This window comes from Pseudopipra pipra, chromosome 3 (genome assembly GCF_036250125.1).
Source record: "Pseudopipra pipra isolate bDixPip1 chromosome 3, bDixPip1.hap1, whole genome shotgun sequence".
NCBI lineage: Eukaryota > Metazoa > Chordata > Aves > Passeriformes > Pipridae > Pseudopipra > Pseudopipra pipra.
In genome coordinates, this window is record NC_087551.1 from 109,253,541 (window position 1) to 109,279,542 (window position 26,002).

Here is a 26,002-nt window from a genome sequence, read left to right on the forward strand (position 1 = left end):
CCTTCGTTCCTGTTGCTGGGTGGAAAGAAAATTACGTCCTGGCAGAGCAGCTTTGAAGCATTTCATTGCCAGCTGGGAGATTCGGGTTGCAGGGTAAAGCTGAAGTGTTAAGTCCCAACCTGGCTGGGGCTCTTAATGTTCCAGATGATATATGGGTGGTTTCTGAGGCAAACAGAGCTACCATGCTTTAGTGATCAAAAACACAGAGGTTGTGTTTGGGCCAGAGCCAGCATGAATAGGTTGTTTGTCAACTTCACCATCAAAGGAGACAGCAGAAGGTGCCCCTGGCTTGTACTGGAAATCATAGAATAATGGAATGGCTTGGTTTGGAAGGGACCGTAAAGATCATCTGGTTCCAACTCCCCTGCCATGGGCAGGGACACCTTCCACTTGACCAGGTTTTTTCAGAGCCCCGTCCAGCCTGGCCTTGAACACTTCCAGGGATGGAGTGTCAACAGCCTCTCTGGGCAGCCTGTTCCAGTGCCTCACCAACCCCACAGTAAATGATTTCTTTCTAATATCCAATCAAATATACCCTCTTTCAGCTTGAAATCATATCACAGGAAGAGCTATGGTGCCAGCAAGGTCTGGGACTCTGAGATAGCAGTGCATTGAGGATCACAGTCCAACTGCAATAGGGATGAGTAGAACCTCCTAAGAAAATCGATCAGTAGCAGATGGCAGGGGGTGGGGAAGCCATCAAGTAATGGGGTGGCACAAACACATAAGGAGATCAAAGTTTCAAATTGCCTTTCATTCGGTGCTCATTCAGATTGTTATTTTTGGAAAGAAGTAGTTCAGATAAAAGACATCCTTTCCTGGATGCTTTTAAATAAATAAATGGCCTCCTATGCATACCTAGCTCTCTTTCTCCTCTCCTTGAAATGCTACTGCAATTCCTCAGTCTCTGTGGATATACGAATTATTACTCTATTTCTCCAATGTGATTTTTGGATGACAAATATTCCTAGGCTCTGTATGGCAATTCTGTAATGAAAGTTACAGTAGAATAGGCCAGGAACCAAACAATACCCATGAAAGTTTGCTTTCATGTAGCTACTATTCAAAAGCAGTCATCCAGCCATTGGGTCGTAACAGTTTTCCACTTCAGCTATGCTTAGTTCAACAGCTTGGTTGTCTAAAATAAACCTTAAATTTTCTCCTCTGTTTGAATTCCCCTTTTTCTCCTTGCATTCAGTTCACTTTCTTTTTCTTTCAGAGTTTTCAGAGCTTTTATAATTTCAGAAGCCTATTCAGTTTATCTCAGTGACTTCCCATATAGTGAAAAAAGTCACTTGCTAATTTTCCCCAGACCAGGAGACCTTTTTTTGTCCTAATCATCTGCCAGCATGTGCTTGGTGTCCTTCATGCCAGTGGCTCCTGTCCTAGGTGCTCCCTGGCCACTGGGAGCCATGTGGGCAGCCCTCAGCAATCTCTGCCTTTCAGTGGATGAGCGTCAACCCAGCTGGATCAAAGGAGCTGAAAAATGGGACAGGTAATCAAACCTCATCAGCTCCCCTTCCTTTGTACTTAACAGAGAGAGATGGACAATCCTGGGGGAAACCCAGCTGTGCTGAAACAGATGTCCAAGGAAGCAAGAAGACTCCCCTGCTGGAGGTGCCTGTTTCTGTCTGCAGAAGGAGCCTAGAGACCGAAATTAAGGCTAAATGCCTTTTACACAGCTAAATGTAGATTTGATGAATTTCAGCCCAAAATAGGTACCCTCTGTAAAAATTATGCAAGTGTGTTTATCACAAATCAACTTTAATAAGCAGTATTCTGAGGAGTACTCTCCCGTCCTCTACCTGAGGGACTGGTGAGTGCAAGGAAAGCTGTCTGCTGCAATGCTAACAGAGGTGGACTGAAACAACTGTCAAAGCTGACACATCAAAGATCTTTCTAGCATTTTACAGCCTTGAGAAAAAAACAACCTGCTTAGATGTTTTCCTTAAATATTTTCAGATTTTCCAAGAATGCCCCTCTTCTCATTAAAAAAAAAAAAAAATTAATAAAGATAGAGCAGTTATTTTTCCATCACTCAAGAACTGTGATTCTTCTTATTAAAAACATTGATTCACATGGGATACCATTAATGCTAGGAAATAAGACTGAGATAACAATATATATTGCCAGTGTGTGTATAGGCTATATGTGAAGTTATAAACTTGAAAATGGGTGTACAAAATAAATGCTTTAACTTGAAATTGATAAGAGGGCAAGAATCATAGAATCAGACAGGTTGGAAGGGACCTCTGAGATCATCAAGTCCAACCCTTGATCCACTACCGCCATGGTTACCAGACCATGGCACTAAGTGCCACATCCAGTCTCATCTTAAAAACCTCCGGGGACGGAGAATCCACCACTTCCCTGGGCAGCCCATTCCAATGCCTGATTACTGTTTCTGTAAAGAATTTCCTCCTAACATCCAACCTAAAGCTCCCCTGGCAGAGGTTAAGACCATGCCCTCTTGTCTTACTGATAGCTGCCTGGGAGAAGAGACCAACTCGCACCTGGCTACAGCCTTCTGTCAGGAAGTTGTAGAGAGTGATGAGGTCTCCCCTGAGCCTCCTCTTTTCCAGACTAAACAACCCCAGTTCCCTCAGCCTCTCCTCATAGGACTTGTGCTTGAGTCACTTCACCAGCCTTGTTGCTCTTCTCTGGACCTGCTCCAGCACCTCAATATCCTTCCTGAACTGAGGGGCCCAGAACTGGGCACAGAGGTGTGTTACTTTCCAGTCTAGTGGAAATGAATAGACATATGGAACATTGTTCTCCTTTGTTGGTTTTTAAGTCATGAAAAGCAATTTGAAGTGTAGTCTTGCTTTAATGCCATTTAGATTCCTCCCACACTAATGCCTTCCTGTGTGTGCGTGTGCATGTCTACCTAATGTTTCTATAAAAGAAACTTAGTTCAACTGGTCAAAAATGTTTTGTTGTGTTGCCACGATTCGTACAAACCCTAAATTTTCCATAGCTCCATGAAAAAAAATGCATTTAAGGTTTCTTGGTTAAGTTTCCACCAACTCATCGTGACCGGTGCTTTGGGCCATGTGTGGTGCTTTGCTTTAAATGCCAGAAGGGTGACTTAGAACAGTTGAGTTCAAGGAGACTTGAGATGATGGGTCAAAATGTGCTGTAATGTGCCAGGAGGGCTTTGTTGTCAGGCTACTTACCCCTGTGAGCCGTTGGGACAGCTGGGAGTCATTCCTAGAGGGATGAGCTCTAAGCTTAAGCACAGCACCACTAGACCAGCCTGTGTTTGGTCCTGAGCTAGCGATGCCCACACATCACCATGCTGTGTTGGGCTGTGTTTCTGTCGTGCCCTGTGTCCTTTCAAAGCGCTGCTCCCCTGTACTCCCTTTTGTGGCCTGGAGGTACCTGACGAGATGATACAGGCAAGAGCTCTGGGGTGAGCACATCAAGCATTGCATCATTCAGAATATGAACCACATCCATCTATGAGGAGGTGAGGGGGCAGTTTGCCTCATGGACTCAGTGCTTTGATTAATCTATTCAAATATTAACATGCCTGATGAGGTAGACCGAAATATCCTCTGGATATATAAATATTCATACACTAACATCTGCCACATCTGCATAGTTATAACTCTGTTTTCATGGCAGGAAAAGCATCTCTTTGAGGAGGGTCCAAAGTAGCAGAGGGTTTCTCTCTTCATACCTGTCACTTAGGAAGTTGTGTAACTTCTGAAGATCTCTTATACTTGCATTATTTTAAAGTTAGCCTGGTCTACAAGGATTTAACTGCAGAATAACTGTTATTAATGTTCTTGCATCACTTTTACTATGTGTATGTGAGGTAGTGTGCATTTTTCACAACATAAAACAGCCTCTTTGATCATTTGCAAGCTGATTTCTGCCACTGGCACAGTCCTGAAACAGCCATGCTTTGCACAGTTAATGGAGTCAGATTTTCCTTATAGTCATGAACTCTACCTTTGGCAGTTAAGAACATTTTTGTTTTGCCTTTTTTTTTTTCAATTTTATTTTCTTGCTTTACTTTATTTATGGTTATTCTCCTCCAAGATGTCTTTTCACTAGGTTTACCCCTGGCTTCACTTCTCTGAATTTTGCCTCTAAGTCTACTTGGCCTTCTTCTTCCAAGAAAAAAAAAAGAAAATAACCCAAAAATATAGTCATCAGCCTTGTTTGACAGTAGATTCCATACAAATCTATAGCAGCTAGCATGCTAGTTACTAAAAAAATTAGGTTTTTTTAATGTTCACCATACTGGAAATCTCTGTAGCTTTGCAATTTTTGGCATAGGGAAGATATTCTTTCTGTGCACCACCAAATATGTGAGTGCACAGCAACCATATTCTCTTTTTTGCTTTCAAAAAGGATTCAAAAAAAATTGTTCTTTGGGTAGCTTTAAACTTTGTCATATATTAAATGCCCTTTTTCCCTTTCAGAATCTCTATTCAATACTCCACAATTGTTTTTAAAGAGTATATTAATTTTTCTCTTTTATACAGTGAATGCTAAAGACCATGAAAGAATGGTTTGGGCTATTTCTTGGGTCCATCAACTACAGAGCATGGAAAACATAAGAATAACTAGAGTTTACACCTCCGGTTCTGAACTCTGACTTCTTTTACTCAAAGGGGTATTAAAGATTGGTGTGAAAATGATGTAAAATTTGTATGATTAAGACAAGAATGGTACAGTCCCCTCTAAAAAGGGATGTGTGGCTTTTGTGTGAAGTTGTCATTGCAGGCTATTCCCTGCAGAACAAGCAGAAATTTAAAGCTCTGATGAATGCCTGTTTTACAGAGCAGGTAGTTGTCTTCCAGCTACATCTTTTTAACCTTTGACATTACTAAGGTTAGTCAAAAGCAGTTTGACCCTATTATTTCAAGAGAAATCATTGTTTGTCTTTATGACAAATTACAGATAGGTTAAATTTTCAAGAGCTGTTAAGTCTCAGGCACAGAAGTTATTTAGGCATTTTGAAAAATATAATCTACATTTTCTGCGGTTTTGTTAGAGTTTTTTCCATTTCTTAGAGTTCTTGCAGATAAGTACCCAGAGCTGCTGCTTCACCTTCAGTTTTGTTTTGCATTTACAGCATCATGAATCTTTAAAAAAAAGTTGTAGCCTACCCAAATTACACTTCAGTCCAGCAATTTGGTGTCCTTAGGAATGCACTGAATTATCTTAATCACATTCTTCAATGATATATTACTACCTTTAAAAATTACTGCTAGGAGAAAATCACAAATGTGTAAGAGGGAGCTGAAGAATAAAAATGTAACAGTTAAAGGAAAAAAGCCAAGATATAAGTTAAGCTAACTAGAAAATTAACATTAAAAATCAGGAAATCAAGAAGCAATGTTCCTTTGATGGTATTGCAAGTGTGTGTCTCTATAACTGTTTATTATACAGTACAATAATGGGAACTAAATTCTGTTCTCAGTTACACTGGTGTGTTGGTTAGAGCTGGAAAACGCTTCGTGTCACTTAAAAGGGTTTTGTGTCAGTTTAACTCCACGAGTTGCTGCAGAGTTGTACAGTTAAAGCAAGCCCTGATTACAGCTAAATAGCTACTGCCTGATGGAGTATTGACAGTGTCTTCAGTGAAATAAATTGTCCTTGAAACTGTTTTTTCCTGTAAGATGCCATTTCAATCAGTTTTTTCCAAATCACACTAATTAGAAAAGTCATTTAACCATCATTAACAAGGTACATATTTCCAGAAGTTGTTGAGAGATGATGTTGTTTCAAATTGTATTTTATATTTGTTATCCAGTTTAATGAAATTTAAATAGCAAGTAGATATGATAGTTCATTAAGATGTAAAATGGTCAAATACACTATTTTCATTTTAGAATGTCATGCTTTTAATTATGTTGTTGCTATTTAGTACCAGAAAAACATCCTATTTTTTAGGTTAATGTTTCATATTTGTATTATGATTAAAACAGTTTGACATTTTGAATAAAAATATACTAAATCATTGTATTAATTAAAAATAATGACCTAGAAAAATGCTTCCAAACTAACCTAAAGACGTCAGCGCAGTGAGACATGACAGTTGTGCCATATTGTCACTATTAATGAAATTTTCTGCAGCAATGTAAAAATGTGCATACAAATGAAAGAAAAAAAAAGTTCAGAACTATTTTAATTTTTAAAACTGCCTATGAAATCTTCTGTCCACTGAAAGGGTCACAGATACTTGGAAAGACCAAACCAGCTCTTGAAATATTGACATTTCATGTGAAACGTAAAGGGCAGCTTTTGCACAGGTAGATATTTGTTCTTTTTAAATATGTGTTAGCCTTCTGCTGTCGGAGAGGAGAGGGCAAGTACACGAGAGGTGAAGGCACAAAGCCTTTCAAGTATAGCCGTAGATTTTTAATGACTTTATTCCCAGGAGTTCATTTGAACATATAAACTGCTAATACTATATATTTTATTAAAAGTACCACCATTATATATATATATATGAAAATAATGGATTAGAGAAATGAGAAATAATGAACAAAATCATAATAAATGTCTCTCCTGAAACCAGTTCAGACATACACTGAGTAGAGACACCAGGTTTTACTCAGTGTCATAGGGCAAAATGTCATTGAAGACAAAGTAAATGATCACTAACTGTTTTCTCCTGAAGAATGGTGGTCATTTCATTTCCAGCTCCTTTTTGGAGCTCTCATCACTGAATATAAGGCTGCCCTTTGTGAGGATCTCAGAGGCAACCCTCTTCTCCAGCGTGATAGTAAGTCTTGGTTTTGTGTGTCACAGATCAGTGAAGTACCTTACAGATGGACATCTATAAATTCCCATCAAGGATCTTCTATCTAAATTAAATCCTGTTATTTTCAGTTTGCCTAAAGTGTCCCATCTCCAGAATCCTCATGGTTTCAATAGCAGTTTTCACAGGTACCTTCCAGCCCTTCACATTTCTTACATTTCACTATCTTGAACACCCTGATTCAAAACTGGAAACAGTTAATGTTTTACTGTGTATGTGGCTTTTCAGATCAGTGCAAGTGGCTTTATGGACCCCTGTCAACCTGCAAACTACTGTTGGGGAGCTATTGGTCTAGATATTTCGGTCATTAGCAAGAGAAGCTGCAAGTATCTTAAATTAAAATAGATCTTTGATTTCCCGCTAGGACCTCTAGAGAAGAAATTTACTTCAATTCTTTCGTAAAACTTTACAACTTTGTCTTCCCAGTGCAGGCTGGAGCCCTGGTGAGGCTGTCATTTGAACTGGAGCTGTGTTGCAGCCTCTTTGTTCTCTCCTCGCCTTAGATGCCTGCGTGCTGCCTGCTGGCGTGCGGAGCGAGCGGGATGACTTGTGGTGACAGCTGTAAAGTTGCGGATGGGAGCAGAGAGAGGAAAAAAGCCCTTGTTCGGTTAGGAGGGGGTTTATATCTCTCAGTTGCCATAACTACACAGAAGGAGAAAAACATGCTTCTTTCATGCCTGTCTAGATTCAAAATTGCCTGTTGTCATCCTTTCATAGGTTCAGCACCTTTGCGGGTTGGTCGTAGTAGCGTTTTCGATTATGAAATTATTGTGAAATTTGTATATTGCCTTCACAGCTGAAATTTTGACTTAATCACCATGTTTTCTGAGGTGTTCCTTTGTTTTCGTTTGTATTTGAAATGTTTTAGCCAAGTCTTATCAACCATCTTCATTATACGAAAGCCATTCAGCTCTCAAAATAGTCTTTATAAGCTTGCTTAATTCTTAGAGAGCCCATAAATTTTAATACTCATTAAATAAATCTTCGTCCTTTAATCTCAACAGATTTCTTTAAAGTGTCTCTTTTTCTGTTTTTTTTTTTAAATAATTTTGAATTTGGTAAGGCAGCTACTTATCACATCCTGATAGCTTAATTCTCTGTGAAAATAACAACATTTGCAGCTAAATGGTTTCTTGCATTATCAGCCAGTCATGGCTCATATTCTCTTCCCATACTGTACAAACCCCCTGTTCAAGCAACATGGATGATAGGAAGTGACTTTACTTGTCTTATACAAAAATATTTAATATTAATAGCAATAACTTCCAAAACGTTTGCTTAAATATAAAGGTTTAAAAATCAAGGTCTATCCTATTAGAGGGAAACATGAGTTAGGTAGAAGTAAGAAGAATGTTTTACCAAATGTTTCTAAACAGCTACAACACCATCAGATTTCGAAAACTTTACAGTGCTTAAAAATGTAGGAAAAAAAACAATTATAAAGTCTTTCACATCTTTAGGACAGGTAGAATCTAGAGATTCAAAATTATTGTAAGTAGCAAGATGTTCAAAGGAAATCTGTCACAAATTATGCCTTTTTTAACGTAAAATACCATGTTCTTAAAGCTCGGGGGGCCTAAAAAATAGCTTATTTATCATTTTTTCCAAGCCTGTAGTCATTTGTGATTCTTAGGTAAGTTAACAACCTTGTATTTAACTATTACAATTATTTCTGTAGTCGTGAAAAGTCATGATTGCAGCCCCTGACACCTGCTGAAGCTACAGAGCAGGGAAACAGGAGCTGGAGCATAGTTGTTGGGGTGCAAAATCCCCCAGGGAGGGCCTAGAGTTGACTGACAGTGCTTTCTTTTTTTTTTTTTTGTATTGCAATATTTGATTAGACTTACTCGTGATGGTGTAATGAATCACTAAGAGTCATTCTGGGGACACAGTCCATACCAAAAGAACAGTTCTCTATCATGTGAGGTGTCCATTGGACCAAGACATGTGGTCACATACATTTAATCTAGTGCATAACTAAGCCATCCATTGAGTATATAAGCCTAAATATTAGGATTTAGTACTTTATTATTTATAGATGATGTATAATATCTTCTGAAAGGGTGAGATTTCTATGTTGAATAATTGACTTGTTTTTATTTGCTTTCATTAGGCTTCATGTAGTGCAGTATATGGGTGCTAGAAAACAGGCATGTTACCACTGGCCAATAAAGATGTATTTCAAAGAACTGTGTTGATTACACTTACATGCATTTTGTGAATAAACCTAAGCCCTGCCCTTGTTGAAGCTGGGCAGCACTGCTTTGTTTACAATGGGCAGAGAACAACCTCATTCTTGCTAATTAATGTATGTTAAGTGCTTTGAAGTTTTTGATTGTCAGGTGTTCACCTTAGAGTTGTGGGGTATTTTTTACTCTAATACATGCAATTTGCTCTGGATGCATCACTGATTTATTTTCAGAAACCTGTCTTTTTTTGTTGTTTTCTTCTTTTGGAAAACAAGTGTTTTGTTTACTGGCTGTATGAACACACACATTGATACACAATTTGTAGCTTTTGTTCTTACACCACCAAAACTGATCAGCGTTTCACTAGTGCTGCCGTGTCAGAAGCCTGTTGATTATCACACTATTGGTTTCACAGATGGGTGCTTCTTGTTCAAAGCCTTCAAAACTCAGAAACATTTAGCTAATGCCTTGCACTACATAAAGAGATCAAAAAGGTCTAAAAGCTATCTGCTAGTCTTCTGCTGCAAGCAATTAGGATAATACCAAATCCTTCCCAGACCACGTAGCAATAAATATTTTAGCCTTCCCTTAAGTGTGGATTGATATTCAGGGCTGCCTGCTGGTAAATAAAACAATCAGAACTAAATTTCTCTTTGAATCTGGGCTATTCTGTGTTTCCAACGCTCGCAAGATTATTTTTTTTCCTTCTCTATCTGCCTGTCTCTCTCATTTTTTCTCTAGATAAAATTATTGTCTGCCTGGAAATCAAGTTACACTGCTAACTGACATAGTGGCATGTTATATGTGGAGAGGGGACCAGACTGGCAGTTTGCTGGGATCTCTGGGGCTTTGTTTGCATTGACCAATATAGAACAGACTGCAGCCAACTTTGAATTTGATCAGGGGTGAATCTTGAAAAAAAAACCAACAGATCCTGATATAGGAAGCTATATCTTTATCTCAACATCTCAGTGAATATTTTTATACTGGATCCTTTGGTCTTGCTGCTTGTCCTTCCATGGATCACAGTCTGTGTTGGAAAATTAAAGAGATCAGATTGTCCCTGTATTTTTTTCTCATTCTTTGCATCCGTGTACATAATGTAAATGCAGTTCATTTTCAAAGCCAGTCACATATATTCACTGTGCATTTGTAACCCTGTATGATTATAAATTAGCAGGCATGGATACCATAGAGGATTTTACCTAATAAATCAAAGCAACAAAGGCATTCTAGCCCCCAGACTCCCTTTTTTATTATTTTAATGCATAACTGTGATACCAAAATCTCTCCAAAGTTGCATTTAATGTGTTGTTTTCTAGAGAGTAGGGGTGTAGTTCGTCTCTGAGTATAATCAGAAAACATGTTGAAATAGTTCTGTGGCCTAATATAGGGACATATCAACTCTGTAATGTGTGAAGGCAATCTTGAGGTACCTCCTAATGTCAGTTCTAGCGATGATAATAGCCTGAAAATTGGTTTCAAAACATGATATAGTGACTTCTCTGAGTTTTTAATGTATTTAGAAAGGTTCCATTTACACACAGAGTTGTAGTTGTCTTCCTCAAGTAGTAATCACCACAGCTGACTTTGCTGACCCTTTCTCATCATAATAAGGTGAGAAGAATTTGTCTATGTGAACAACGAAAAATTATTTAGCACAATGGGGCATCTCATTGCCAACAATCCTTTGAGTAGCATTATCATATACAGCCACATATGTGTTGTTCAGAAGGATTTTAAAAATATTTTCCCACTCTCCAGCATCTGTTACTGTTTTCTTTAGCAGCACAGGTGTCTAACAGTGTCAACACGACTAAGATATAGACAGGTTGGTCTGCACTACAGATTCCTACTGCCATAGCTCTATCAGCTCAGGGTATGACAACTTCACACCTTGCATTTCACATTGCTGTGCTGACAAAACCCAGCAGAAGATGACTCTCATTGCCTTTTGTTCAGAGGTTGGTGTAGCTGTGCCAGCAGTGATACCTCTCCATCAGCATATGCTCCATCTTCACCAGGGTGTGTAGCTGGGTAGCACAGACTCAGTAGGGCATGGCTTCACAGTGCTCCTGTAGTCAGTGTTGAGCTTTTCTCAGTTCATTTTTTATCTGGGCTTAAGGGCTTATGAAAGCAAAATATGCAGGAGATAGCCACAAGAGTCAGCATTTTCAGATGCCTTTTGGAGCAGGATGGTGTCCTGTGGAAACCGTAATGGACAGAGACTGTGAGAGGAGGGCTGGGCACAGCAGTATCATGTAGACAGTATTTTGCACCTCTGTCCCAAACCTTTGGCAGCTCTGGCACTTCACAGAACAGAGTGAGAGTGTTTCACCATTTGTCTGCCTCCCCTATCTCACCAATAAGAATCCTTGCACAGGCAAATCCCAGCTTTCTTACACCCCCTTCTCCTTCTGCTCTTGATGAAGTTCAACTAAAGTTGAGATCCAATAGGAAAAAAAAAGGTGAAAGTATTTATCTGCAATAGATTAATTCTCACCTTCTGTGCAAAAAAAGAGAAATTACCCTCTGGTCTCAACTAATTATTTTATCTCCCTTGGTAATCCCTAGGGAGAGACAGTGCATCCTACCTGGCTAAGCACACAGAACAGGTTGGGTTGTGCATAAGACAGCTTCTGTCTCTATTTGACTGCAGAGACAGTCTAGGTAGCTGAATGTATAATTTTTAGGGTCCAAGAAGAAAACTGAAGATCACAGGGTACTTAGTATTGGGTATTAAGAGCAGGTTTTTCACCCAGAGAGTGGTTGGGTGCTGTAACAGGCTTCCCAGGGAAGTGGTCACGGCACCAAACCTGCCAGAGTTCAATAAGAGTTTGAACGATGGTCTCAGGCACATGGTGGGATTCTTGGAGTGTTCTATGCAGGGCCAGGAATTGGACTCAATGATCTTTGTGGGTCCCTTCCAACTCAGGATATTCTATGATCTGAAACATCCTCATCTGTTAACGATTCCCACCAGAATTCATTCATTTCCCTATTATTGCCTTTCAGGCCAAAAGAGAATAAAGGACCTATTTCTTGTCCTCAGTCCCAAGTAGGAAGTTGTTCTCCAGAGGTTTGTGCTTGGAAGCTTCTGTAGGAATGATGTTCAGTGGTAGCTGGTCTGCAGTGGCAGGATGCCCAAAGGAGTGGAGAGCAATGTCAGCCAGTGCAGTGCCAAGTGTGCCTGCTTAACTTTATCAGACTGGCCTAAGGAGGCAGCTGGACTTGAGTTGTTATCTCTCTGTGCAGCTGCTTCAAGCTACATGTCAAGAGCACGAGGGTACCTTGAGCAGGTTATGGCATTCTCAAGGCTTTGGGATTCTCTGTGTGTCTGTGGATGTTGTGGTGAGATGAAAGAGAGACTTGTCAAAAATGGCGAAAAATGGGTTCTTGTGTGGTTCACATAGGGTGGGTGCAGCACAGTAAACTCCTTTCTGTCATTCATAGCTCCTATTTGACTGCTAGATCTCATGCTTCGTAATTTACACATATTCTACCACTATCAAAATAAACAAGTGTGGGCAGTGCTGGCACTTAGTGGTTAAAATGATTGTTTTACATAACTAGAGCATAACCTTGGGAATTAATCTCCTTACTTATTAAAGCAAGAAGGTAATTGGATTTTCCTCCTGGTAACTTTTCTTGACTTTCCCACATTTTCTGTCTCAATCATGAAATCAGGAGGCTGGCTGAGCAAGCACTGGTCTCTTGCACGTTCTTCACAAGAATAATTAGCAATATTTCATCAATTACCCTTTGCAGTTTGATAAAAGGTTAGTTTTTCCAAGTAAATTTTAAAAACACTGTTTGTAAAAATTGTTCTTCCAGATTGTATGGTTCATTATATTTTAGCTCTGGCTGTCCCCTTTTAAAGCTTTATCTACTAGAATTTAAGTAAGGAGTTCTTTATTAAAATTGGAAAGAAACCTGAGAGCTTCCATTGTACCACGGGAATGTGCATTAGGGAGGATTTTTAAGTATCCAGTCTCCACTGTGCTTAAAATACAGAATAAATAAACTTGGGGAATAAGTTCCTTGTTCATTTTTATTTCCGATCGTAAGTAATTTAAAAAAATATTCACTGTATAATTTCTGTTCCCCTTACTTGATCTACACTATTATACAGTTGTACTTGGTCCTGTATTTGATTCAAGGCTTGTGGGCTCTTTAGTTTAATTTGTAATTTGTCCATTAATTAAGAAGGAGAAAATGTGGTGTGATGGATGGAGCTAGGGACCAAGAATCAAAGCCTCTGAGTTGTTCCTGGCTTTGTTCCTGACCTGAGGAAAGTCACTTACACCTTCTGACCCATATTGTCTCTGGGACTCTCAATATAATTATATTAAATGCCCCCAAGAAGCGATACTGAGGCTGATAATGGCAAGACAGAAAGCTCTGCCTTTCTCAAACTCCACAGAGATGTTCAGTTGCAGGTTTCAGGTCAAGTCCCCTTTAGGTTCAACCACTACGTGGCTCATGTAATTTTGAAAGAACATGGGGGTGTCTATGGTGTAGTTCTTTACGAAGAAAACATTCAACCAGTCTTTCACTGAGAATGATTTAGCATCAGTAGTGATGGAGGAGACAGAAAGGACCAGCTTGGTTTCTGCCATCCCAAAGTGTGTGTGCACCTGGGGCAGGAATGAAAAATCCCTTGCACTAGTGATGTAAGAGCATTGGCTGAGATTCACTAAGGAGAGGAAATGTCAGTGCTCCCCCTGCTGGAACCTTGTGGTGTAACTGTCCTTACACTTCATTTTTACCTGGATTTCTTAAAGAAACAAAAAAAAGCCCCAACCAAACAAAGAAAACAAAGTCCATTAGAAAAAAGAAACCAGAGGAATAAAAAAACAGTAGGAAATTCCAAGCACATACCTTTCTGACGATTTCAGGAAATTCCATTTGTTGGAGGAAATGCTGAAAATTAGGAGGAGCCCAGAAGAGGGACTAGCAAGAGACAGCTGAGGTCATTTTTCACTGCCAGAACTGCACTGTGTTGTCTCTTCTTTTACAACAGGCATTATTACCTGGTGAAAAAATTTGTTTTGCAACTCATCCTGAGTCCTCATAAATCATTAATGCCTGGCTAAGCACAGTGTGAGCATTACAAATACTCTGAGAATGAGGGCCCATTCTGATATAACCTTGTGTCCAATACTAATGCCTGCTAGTTATTTAGTAATACAAAGGAGCCTGAGCGAGGAAGATCGATGAATTAATGCAGTCTCCTGACTTCCTTTTCTTCTCCACCTGCCTCTTCTTCTAGTTCAGAAACTGAGCTGCAAAAATTCAGGACTGTTAGTAGTCATCTCTCGGAGAGCACTACAACAAGTTGGGGGAACAAGGAGGGAATCATGGCCTTTGAATATGTGTAGGAAAAAGAGGAGCTTCAGTTTCTGATTAGATCTTGTTCTGATTTCTAGTTTTTTATGAGCCAAATTGCACCACTGCTCCAGACCTGTTTTCTGGTTTGCATCCCTTAATAAATGCATGCAGCATAAAACGCACTCATGTGTGTAAAGAGCATAGATAGAAGCTGTGCCCAGGAACTGCAGGACTGAATGTAATTAAAGGGTGCTCAGTAGGTAATGAGCCCATTACCTGGGGAAGCCATTTGGGGACTTAGATGCTCAAACCAGCTCTCACAGTATTGGATGTATAGCACAGAGAGCATAACATCTATAGGTGCAGTGGCTGAGCTTTGTGTCTTGGTTTTCAGAAATCTTGGCCACAATCAGGAGTTCAAGGATGGTCTCTACTGTCCTGCGTACCCTGAGCTCACTTCCCAAAACCACCAGCCCCATTCAAGAGTGCGACTAAACTCTGATTCCCCTCTCCTTTCCTCTCCTCAAGCACAGGATCCATCTGTGCAGTTGCCATTCATACAGTTGTGCACTTTGAACACTAGAACAATTGATCATGATCTTTAAAAGAGGGAAATGGAACGAGGTGAGGTGGAGATTGACCCTTTGTGTGAGCATAATCTTAGTCTTGTATGATGATGGTCATGGATGGAGCCCTTGCCCTGAAAGGCTCCTGCAAGGAAGGTTGCAAAGTACAGATACCAGAGAAAATGATCTTGAATAGGAACTTAGGAAAAGTGCAAATGGGGCAGAGGCAGTGGCTGGGCAAATTTGAAAAGTGGAGAGAGTATCAAAAGTTTAGAGGGAAAAGTAACTGTCTTTAAGGCATGAAATGATAGAAAATTGGTGGGGAGGAAAATGTTGTTGCTATAAATGAAAGTGGAATAATGGACCAAGACAGAAAAAGGAAAAAAGTTGTTCATATGTGAAAAGGGACAGAAAAATGCTTCCTCCACAGTCACCTCCAAAAATATGTAACTGGAAAAGCACCTGGTGCTGTTCCTGTTAAACCAGAGACCTCAGTCACTGTGGCCCTAATCAAGTAGAACACCTCTTGTGCCCAAAGCATCCTTGGTCTTTAACCGAGGCCTGAAGTGTTGATGGTGCAGTCAGACTTCAGGCATCACACCTCCAGCAAAAGCCTGACTTACCTGCAGAGAAGTGAACATTCAGACCCTGTTTTAGATTTTGCTCGAAATATATCATTGTGCTTTAGCTCAGCTGAATTTGTTAAAAATAGTCCCTGCTATAGCACCCACAGGACAGAGTGGTTTATTTTCCCCTATTATAGATCTGACAAAAGCCTGCTGTTATTTCTGTGCCCTCTCTAATGATCTGCTTACTCTCTGGAGAGCACTGACCCATTTCAGCACAGAATAATTAGCCTTTCAGACACTACTGTGTTTCCATTAAATAGACATAAATGTGCAAGGTGACATTTATTTACTTAGGCCTGAAAAATACGCACCACAGATGTTGGGGCTCAGGAGAACTTCAGTTTCTTTTCATGGAACGGTTATTTGCATGATTTTGTGTCGTTAAACACTAGTGCTTTGCTGAAATGATTCCTGTTGAGTTTCTTCGGGGAAGCAGGAGAGCACAGAGATTATTTGGGTCTTTGTTTCACCGTAAGGCCCTTTGGTGATGCTTTGGCAGCCCAGTGCCCGAGCCTGACAGTGGCTTTGAGCACAGTTATAGTCATACGCTGTCGAGGTCCCTTTTACTTTGTGTAAGGACTCTATGTAAGGAACTGTTGTTGATTTACAGATCTGTCTGAAGAAGAATGTGTTCAGGGTGTTACACTGAGAAAATGAGAACCTTGACCTATTGCAAACATAAAATAAACCCAAAGTCCTTTAGTATTTAAAATCAGCTCTTTTGTCATCTTGATCACTGGCTTCTGAACTGCCAGGCTATTCCCCAGGTGAAAAGTATATGATTCATCTTGATAGCCACTTTGGTCTGCGAAGTTGGAAGGAAGTCTTACCCTTAAAAGTCCAGGCAGCATATAAAACATGTAGGTTGCCTAGTAGTTCACATCCCTACATGGAGACGTGGCGTGCTATCATTTCATTCTGTTAGCACCAGTAGGCTGTATAAAAGGAGGCATCACGCAAGGTAGGTGCTTTATTGCAGGATGGAAACACTTTCATAGGTTATTTTAATCATTACGATTCTTTCATGATGTGTGAAAGTTGATTGTTGCTGTAAATGAAACCATTGAAGGCTAAAAAATAAAAATGCTGTGATGGTAAAAATCCTTGGAGTGCAAAAAATGGGAATTGCTATAAAAGGCAGTAATTTATTCTCTGCATGAGATTATTTTTTATCATAAGGATGCTTTTAAGCTAATTCTGAAACATATACAATTGTAGTCTATATAGCTGAGGTATATTGCTAGATGCATTGGTAATTTGGCTAATTTTTATGCACTATAATTTATATATTATTTAGAAGTGCTATTTTATTCTGTTAACTGAGAGGCTTAACACATTTTTACTATGTTAAGGATAAGTTATTTTTGCAGGTCTTGTGGTTTTATTATTTTGACCCATATCCAATTCATATTGCATCATAATACCATATTTTTACTAATATTATTCTAGTATGTTCAAAACTTATTTCCATTTGGATAGAAATTCATTAGCTCTTGATTTTGATTATAACAAATTATTTTAACTTTTCTGTGATAATGCATTCTCTGTGTTTCTGATTTGCTGATGCTGAAATATTTTGTTTTCATTTTTAACCCTTCCAAATTTAGGATTGTTTTTGCTTTTTTTCTGTGTATATATATTTCAGTTGTTTAGACCTACTGGTTCCTGCTTTTTTCTTTTTCTTTTTTTTTTAATATGTTATGTTCGTAACTTCTGACTGTCTGTGTTGAGCCAATCTTACCGACAAAAATATCAATTGTTTCCTGTTTCTCTACTTCTTTACAAAAAAAAAAAAATGAAAAGTAAAAAGTAAAAATAAAAAACTCTTAATGGGAACCCTGGCACTGTCTGTCTTCTCTGTTCTGCAGAAATGTTGAAGGAGTTGAACCAGCAACGCAGAGCGAAAGAGTTTACAGACCTGAAAATTATTGTTGAAGGCAAAGAGTTTGAAGTCCACCAAAATGTTCTAGCTTCCTGCAGCTTGTATTTCAAGGACCTGATTAAAAGGTTTGCCTTCCTTCCAGCTGTGATCTGCTCTGTTCTTTTGTAGGGCGCATTTGTGTCGCTTTTTTTTCCTCCCCTCTCTTGCAGGTTTATGAAGATTGAATCTCCTGTCACAGAGCCAGTAGCCATTCTTTCCACCTCCTCTGAATGTATTTCCAAACTGAGACTCAGATCCATTTGTTACACATCTGACTCATACAGTGTAATTATTTCTGATGAGTAGAGGCTGGTTTTGGCCGAAGAAAGTGTTCCACCACTGAGAGATCTAAGATTTAAACTCCACTGCTAATGGTGATTCAGTCCACAACTAAAAACTATTGCTGTCAGTGTTTTCAAGGGACTCTGTCACACATGACAAAAGACAGTCCTTCAGGCTACAATAAGCCATCAGCGTTCAGGTGAACAATGCTGAGATGTTGTGCTAATAAAGCATTTGGAGTATTGTAATCCCTTCACCCTGAAATCTTTGTTACATGCTTTTATGTGACTTTTATGGGCAAAGGGATTGATATTTTTATCATTTGGGGACTTTTAAAAGAAAATACAACTGATTAATTTCTCCAGAAAAGATTGGAAATAAGATGATTTTCTGGTCAAAATATAGCTCTTGGTCTGCATGTTAGACTAACAGTAGCTGTTTCATGCAAACACTCTAGCTTAGGGTAGGTACAGTATGTACATTTTCTAAACATCATGTCTCCGCCTTCGCATTTTCCCCCCTCTGTTTCTAGCTGATTGATTCTAAACAGTGCATGATAATCTCTTTTTTCCATTACATTGATCTTTCAATTTGTATGCTTCATATACTTGCATAGGAATAAATTGGTACTCTGGTATTATTAGTAAGTTAGAGTAGCAAGTAGGGAGAAAAAAAAACATGAGGATAACTTTCATTTTTCTCTCAATCATCAGCAAATTAATGCAGCTGCTGATTTTGCCTTGCAGTATTTTCCTGAGCAGACTGAGCCTGGACTGTGCTAAAAAATGGGATTAAAGAACGTTGTGCTTGCTTCAAATCCTGTATTTAAATTTTGCCAACTAACACAATAGTGACTGTATTTTATTTCAGGATGGCATATTGGCTGGTATCTCCTTGCAGTGTATTGTGTCCTTTTGCACAAAGCTGGTTCTATAATTATGGATATATATTACATTTCTATGATATAACTGTACTGACTGCCTTATCAATTATTCATAAAAAATATGTTGGCCTAGGAAGCATGTCTTTTTCCCTCTGTAAATCTAATGATTGCTAGCAGTAGCTAAGCCAGATCTCTCCTGTCCTTTCTCTTCTGTCTGCTCATTATTATTTAATTGTTAAGGCTACAGCATATGCTTTTTAGGGTGATAAAGAGTAGAGTCTGCAGGAAAAGAAAAATCATAAAACCAACTTGCAGAAATCAAATTACTGACTGGCCAAAGACTGTCATTTGGATTTTGCTGTGAAGACATCTGCTTGTGTGCAGAAGTCACCAGGCGGAATCTATTTCTAGAAGCACACTGAAAAATCTTGCTGCTTTATTATTTAGTTACCAAATGGAGATATACTTCAGATTGAGCACTGCTCTGATATGAACTTGGTTAAAACAATTAAAAAAAAACCCTCTTTAAAAGCTCTGGAAAGAGACTTATGAAAGCAAAACCCTACATTTCAGCATGTATTGTCTTTCAGCTGCTCACATAAAGCTTGCATGCATTATAAGAAAAAATAGTGCAAGATTTAGCCTGCTAACCTCACCACTTTTTGCCTTCTTTCACATCATCATCAGCAATAAATATTCCAGAGGTCGATTTGTGTCCACCATCAGGTCTCTCCATCCCAGTTGTCTTCCATATATAACCTCAGCTGAACACATATAACCTTGTTGGAGACTAATGGAGTTGCACAGGGGTTTCCAAGGCAAAAATACCTTTGTTACTGATGATGATGCTTGAATAAGAAAAAATTCAGCTTGATGTCAAGTTGAGTTTGCAAAACTGTCAGGTGACAAAAATAAATATTCACCTGTAAACTGAGCAAATGTATCTTTGTGAGACAATAAACTCGGGGTTATGGGGCAGAATTTCTAAAGACTTGCTTTTTGTATGATACTTGCAGCATTAAAGCCTCATCCTTTCCAAAACTCATGAAAGTCAGTTGCAAGAGGCACTCAGTATTTCATAGGATCATGCCCTTAGTAATACAAAATCATTATAGTTCACAGAGCTGGAATGCTTATAAATACAATAAATCTAGAATCCTCTATTGATATTTGTTAGCAGATCCTTTGAGACAGCACTTAAAGCTTTATGTGATTTATATTGCACTCTCTGTGTTGTTATAGAAATCAAAACAAGAAATGGCAGTTTTTCTTAAAGAATAAAAGAGGCCTCTTTGTATTAAATATAGTATAAAGGCCATTTCAATCAGTGCATGCCAGGGTTAAACTCTAATGTCATTCCAACCAAAGGCACCAATGTGTCGCCAGAAACATCAATGAGAAAATATCTATTCATGAAGGTGCTATGTACATTCATGGAAACATGCAGAAACAGAATCTTTGAGAATACTTATTCAGCTTATTATTTGCCACAGGCTGGTTATTATTAACCTCATATTCTGTCATTGATTCCACTGTGTGTTCAAGTTGGTATCTGATTGTAGAATAGCAAATAATATCTCAAAAGAATAAAAGAGAAATGTTCTAAACCAAATCAGATCAATTATTCCCTTCTCAAAAAAAAAAAAATACAGACAAAAAGCATAATAGAACTAGAGTTATTGCTCATCTTGAGGAAGGCTATTTGATGAGAATTAGTGTAGCAGGGAAGAAAATATGTTGGTTTTATTGCACTGTATTGAAAAGATGATAACCAGGTTTGATTGTCCAAAACAATTCTGAAGTTATTTACAAAACAAATTTGGAAATGAGAGTGCACTTTGAAACCCCTTTAGTTTCTCAGAAAATGGCTATTACTGTACTGAGCACTCTGCTCCTCATCCAGAAAATTCCTCGTTCCCTATGATTATCTTCTAAATATATGATCCCTTTTGAGGTTGGGTTAGTCCAGTCCTGAGCCTGAGTCCAGCACCATACCAAGCACTGTGCTTTTGGAAACAGGTTGTCTAGTTCCTGTCAGATGCTATGCAGCACTCGAACCTAAGCCAGGACTTGGTGTTCATCTCCCTCCCAACAGCAACTGACCATGAAAAACAATCTTACTCCTTTCCAGTGCAAAATCATCTGAAAAGGATCAGGTGTATTAGGAACAGCAAGTGTGAAGTGTTCCTGATGTCTGTTCCACATCACTTTGCCCACAAAGGAAGGAAGGTGAGATTCAGGGGTAGTGTGGGGATCCATAAAGGACTACTGCAGTATAGGGCTTAAGGAGAACATGGATGGTAAGCAGCAGCTGGAATAGGGTTCTGAACCCTAAATGCCATCATATATATTTTGAATGCACTCCCAACCACATCAATGCCAGTCTACTCAACTTTGGCCTTTTAATTTGCACCTATATTTTAGATACTAAAGAAATCAGCTCTCTCAAAGGAAAGGCCTTATTTATGGTACAGAAGAGAAGCACCTTGAAGGTTTCCAGAAGGATCTTTTTTCTCCTAATTCAGGTTCCTATGTGCAGGCAGGTAGGTAATCCCCCTGGACCAATGAGAGGTGCTTGTCTCTCTCATTAGGTAACTAACATTTAGGTCCAAGACTGGCATCTAAGGCAAGGCTGACTCTAACCTCACCTTCTCAACTACTGGTACAGTCTGCAGAGAGTGAGACAGATCTCTCCCAAGTGGCAAGTCCTCTCCCTATAGAATAAGTGTCTAAGAGATGAGGTAAAGGAGGAGGCCATCCCTCTTTGCTATTAAAGAGAGACGAGGTGATTTGATTAGACTGTGAACTTCTGATGGATGTTCCATTGCTTCCTTCAGGAGTCCAGCCTAAGCTGGTTGTCTGGACTTCGCTGCAGTGGGGAGGAAAGATGAGAATGTCCGTAGGACAATTTCTACCTTATGATAAATAGTATGAATTGCCTTCTTCAAGTGCTCATTTTTCACAGCCCAGAGAAAAAAGGCCAGTCACCAGCCTGAATCATAGTTGGCTAAAAGGACATGAATGATTTCTTCAGAAATCAGTGTTTTTCTTAATGTCACGTGCATGTGGTTATATATATACACACAGGAAGAAAGAAATAGGTCCAGATCCATCAAAAAAAAAAAAAAATCTCCAAAATGTGGCTCTTGCAGAGCACAGATTTTCTTATTTAAACCATTCTTGGTTTGGAGGAGGAGAGAAATGAGGTCTGGTTTTGTATCTGTGCTAGAAGAACTGGTGGAAAATACGTGTATGTGTGTGTGTGTGTGTGTATTCCAGAAGAAAGGAAAGATTGGAAAATCCCATGAAGAGACATTTTTTTATTTCCAGCTGTATTTGGGATAGACAAATGCAGCTGCTGGATAAATGGAATGTCTGATATTTCCGTAACAGAGAGTTTCACCGTAACATTTTAATTTGCTGTTTTCTTCTTCTTAACCCAACCCAGAGTAATGGAATTTCTACCAAATATGACATTATTAATAGGAAGCACTTGACATAAAAGTCTCTTCTTGGTCAAAATGCTTGCTTTTATAAACAGACTTTTATAAGTGGACTTCTCTGTGGTCAGTTACTAAAGATACACAGATCCTGTCCTACAAGCTTTATCTTTTCAAGATTTGATTTTGATGATGCTTTCTAATCTGGAAGTCATCCTGGGTGCCTGATTCCACTGGCACAGAGCAGTAAGTCACACGCACAAAGCGATTCTGTCACAAGAAGCAGGTTTTGGGATGCAGTGTAATCTGGCCATGATATGTTCATCCTTCTTTTCCTGTGAAACAGAGCCAGTGATTTCATGGCCGGATTGCTTTTCCGCAATACTTTGCCTCTTTTTGCAAGTCTTCAGATTTTTTATTTTATTTTCTTTTCTAAAATAGAGTTGTATATGCTTTCTGGGGACTTGAAGGCAGGGCAGGAGAAGTAAAGCCTTTAGGGTGACAGGACCAAATTCCTCTTGCTTTACACTCACGCTGAAGACGAAGATGTCATTCTGCATTTTACACCATTGTGTGAAAAGGCAGCATTTGGATGCACGACAGAGAAACCTGCCACTATCCATCTGAAACAGCTTGACAAAACTGCAAAAGCATTTAGGTGTCTGGAAAACAGACTGTCTGGTTTGTGTTTACGTTGTAAAAAGCCCAAAGTGAGAAATAGCAGATGAAAGAAAAATCTACTCTTAGTGACCCCTTTGTGTTTTCCTTCTTATTAAGAATCTTTCTTTTAACTCCAGGAGAGGAGCAGCAGCATTTCTACATCTGCATACTTCAGCTCCATTGTAGAACAGAATGAATGTGGAAACAAATTATAACATTTAGTTGAAAACAGAGAAATAGGGAGTTAAAAATACGGTGTTTGTTTCAGCTGCCAAGAGAAGTATACTGTGCCCAGACAGAATGCCAGGAGTTTCTGTTAAACAATTTAAAGGAGTCCATGGGAACAGGAGGTCTCATGGGAGCGTAAAATAGCCTTCACCCTTTACTGCCAGGGGACAAGTGTAAATTGTGCTATGGACAACGTTTTTCTCTTAAACGAGGCAGTGATAATTGCTGTGTGTATGCACAAGATCTTGGCATGGAACACAGCTCTCTGCTCACTGTTGCCCGTTTCCGTGAGCGCTCCACTCGCTCTGCCTGCCCGGGCAGCCGCCTGCCCACCTCTCGGAGCTCCCTGCTGGGCTTCAAATTTTGCAGCTGCCAGACCTTGGAAAACATGTTTTCATCAAGCAAATGTATGGTCTTCTACATAAATGAATGACAGCTTACAAATATTCAGTGGTGTTCTGGGCTGCCAGGCTAAGGAACTGCTGCGAAGCCCATCTCAGGCGTCACAGCCTGGCAATTTCCCAGCCTGGGAAGCGTGGCTGTGGATTAGGAGGGTGAGTGGCTTGGGCTGTATGCTGCTCTGAAAGGAGGGGCAGAGTAATGTGTCCTTCTCTGAAGAGAAACCCTGGAAAGGACAGAAAGGCTCCTTTTCAAGTCTCAAGGTGCAGCACAGAAATTAAGTTGCTGCCTTGTAATGGCAGCAGCTTCCAGAGGCACCGAGCAGATCCCTGAATCTCTCCCTCATTGACAGCATCTCTGTTTACTGTAGCTGGGGCTTCTTGCTCACATAATTTCTAGACTCAACTACAAATCCTCCAAATCTTATCCAAGGGATGACAGACTAATCACCTTTCTTTCTCTGGCTGTACCCATCTGCAAGCCACCCAGCTGTCATGCAACCATTCATAAGATGCCGGTGTGGGTGACCTACCTATATTTACTTATATCTTACAGCCCAAGTCTAGACTTGACTATGTTGAAATTTAGGAGTGAAAGGAAACAATTATCTAACAAGCTGCAGTTCAGGCTAAATGGATCAAAGACAACAAAGAAAAAATCTTCCATGCCATAGAAACTGGAGCCATGTTCTTGTAAACTGTCATTTTTGGGCCACTTCCAAGAGCCAGTCTTGTCCTAAAAGAAGGGTAATCAAATCTCCAACTCCAGCTTGCTTGCAGGTAGCTCTGGGGATCAGCAGTTCACTCCTTTCATTTAAATCATCAAGGATTAGCCACTGCTGGATTGAAATAATGAATTTGAATTAATGTGAGCAGGTTATGACCATATCAGATCATAGTGCCCTCTGTTTGCTAGTGTAGAGCTGAGCTTCAGTGACTGAAATACTCGAAGCAGTTCTGCAGGTTGGAGCGGACAGGGAGTGATGAGCTTCCTGCCCTTTCCTGCCTGTACTGGCCTAGTGATGTGGTGTAGTACCTTTCATTGGTGTGTCTGTCTCTACATATACTGTAGAAAAGCACTAGTAACACCCTGTAGCTGTAGGAGAAAGAACCAGTGCCTGACAGAATTAATTCTAATTACTGAAATGCTGATTGGGATCTTTGGGCACTGCCATAATCATAGTAGTAGTAATAAATAATAATTGTGATTATCATTATTTTATTATTGTTTTCCCTCTAGACATTGCAATGATGAGAAAGAGTCTTGGATAGACTACCTAGATAATTACTTGTATAAATTTCTCTGCATTCCTAAGAGATGGATTTATTAGCTGCATGCCAGCTCTCTGCTAAGTTGGTTTTTGATGGTGTAATAAATAACATTAAAAGAAATCAGATAGGAGTTGGGTAAGGGGGTGAGCTTTAAGTTTGATGAGAATAAATTTTTTATTCTGTCATTTTATTTTTAATTTTCCTTCCCATATAATCCACCAAAACCTGCTTGCATCTTTTATTTACCTTTAACAAATAGTAGCTCTCATCCAGGTTATTTTGCGACTGAATTAGGCTGACAGAGATACTTGCAAACAAGTTAGATCCCACACTATTAATAAGTTGGCCCAGTTTTTTTACTTTTCCGCTAGTACCTTGTGAAATTCAGTTTATTCTCAGTCCCTAGCAAAAGTCTAGGTCACGAAACACTGTTCTTCCAAGGGCACTTGCTATTCACTTCTTCATTCTCTTGCTAGTCATTTAAGCTAGCATCTTCAAACTCGTCATCTTCTTTCTTAAATCTCAGCAGGGAGCCAGATTTGTGCCTCCGACTGTGATCTCCGAGTCTATAGCGTTACAGGCTGCCGCTGATCCCGAGCATTTAGATTGTGTTCCATCAGTGAATGGCATTAAGGGTATATAGGAAACGTGGCTCTTTTGTTTGCTCTATTTTATTCTGGCCGTGTTGTCCGTGGACAAAAGCATTTGCTGTTAATCCCATTGCTCGTCTTGGTTTGTAATGATCATTTCTGTGATGGTGAATTAGCGGGAGCTGCTGGTGCGTGCCCGAGCTCACAGCCATTAATTTTCCTGATTTTCTTCTGATAGAGCAGGTGCAAACTGGCAGCATTTGACCCTAATAAGTTACACTAGTCTGGCCAGATTTTGTTTGCCTGGAACAAGGAACATTATTTGTATCAACATCCTGATAAAAGTGACCAAATGGATTTGTTGGTCAGGTAAATTTTCCTGACACATTTGCAAGCCCGTGTTTAAACAATGTAATTTATTTAATCTTGTGATTTTACTAGTTCTTTATTGTAATCATACAATAGTACCGTTACAGTACATGTTTTCTTCTCTCTTGAGACAGATGGATAGTGACTGAGGCTCAAAGATAATGTTTATCTACAAGATAGTATAACGAAGGCAGAGATTTGCAAGTTAATACATTTTGAGCTGATAAAACAGTTCCAAAGGAGAAGCAATGCTGGGGTGTAATTTTTTTTTTTTTTAAATCCTGTTTAATAAAACATTCAGTGCCTTATGACATACGTATTGCAATGATGTTGCTCTATAAATGTCCCTTCCTGTCATCATTTACATGATTGATTACCTTGCAGCTGCATAAACTTGTATAACTCGGTAAATAACCTGTTACCTCAGTATGCACATGCATCTTGGTGTGTGTCATGGAAATGT

The 26,002-nt window shown here is 39.3% G+C and overlaps 1 protein-coding gene across 9 annotated transcripts in view; it reads left to right on the forward strand.

The window, feature by feature from the left end:
* Positions 1-26,002, forward strand: part of KLHL29 (kelch like family member 29) — a 392,255-nt gene that overhangs the window by 301,734 nt on the left and 64,519 nt on the right. For all 9 annotated transcript variants that reach the window (XM_064650633.1, XM_064650638.1, XM_064650632.1 and 6 more), the window contains one exon: positions 17,365-17,503. In XM_064650633.1, coding sequence (XP_064506703.1) covers positions 17,365-17,503 — 139 coding nt within the window. The remainder of the gene's footprint in view (positions 1-17,364; positions 17,504-26,002) is intronic.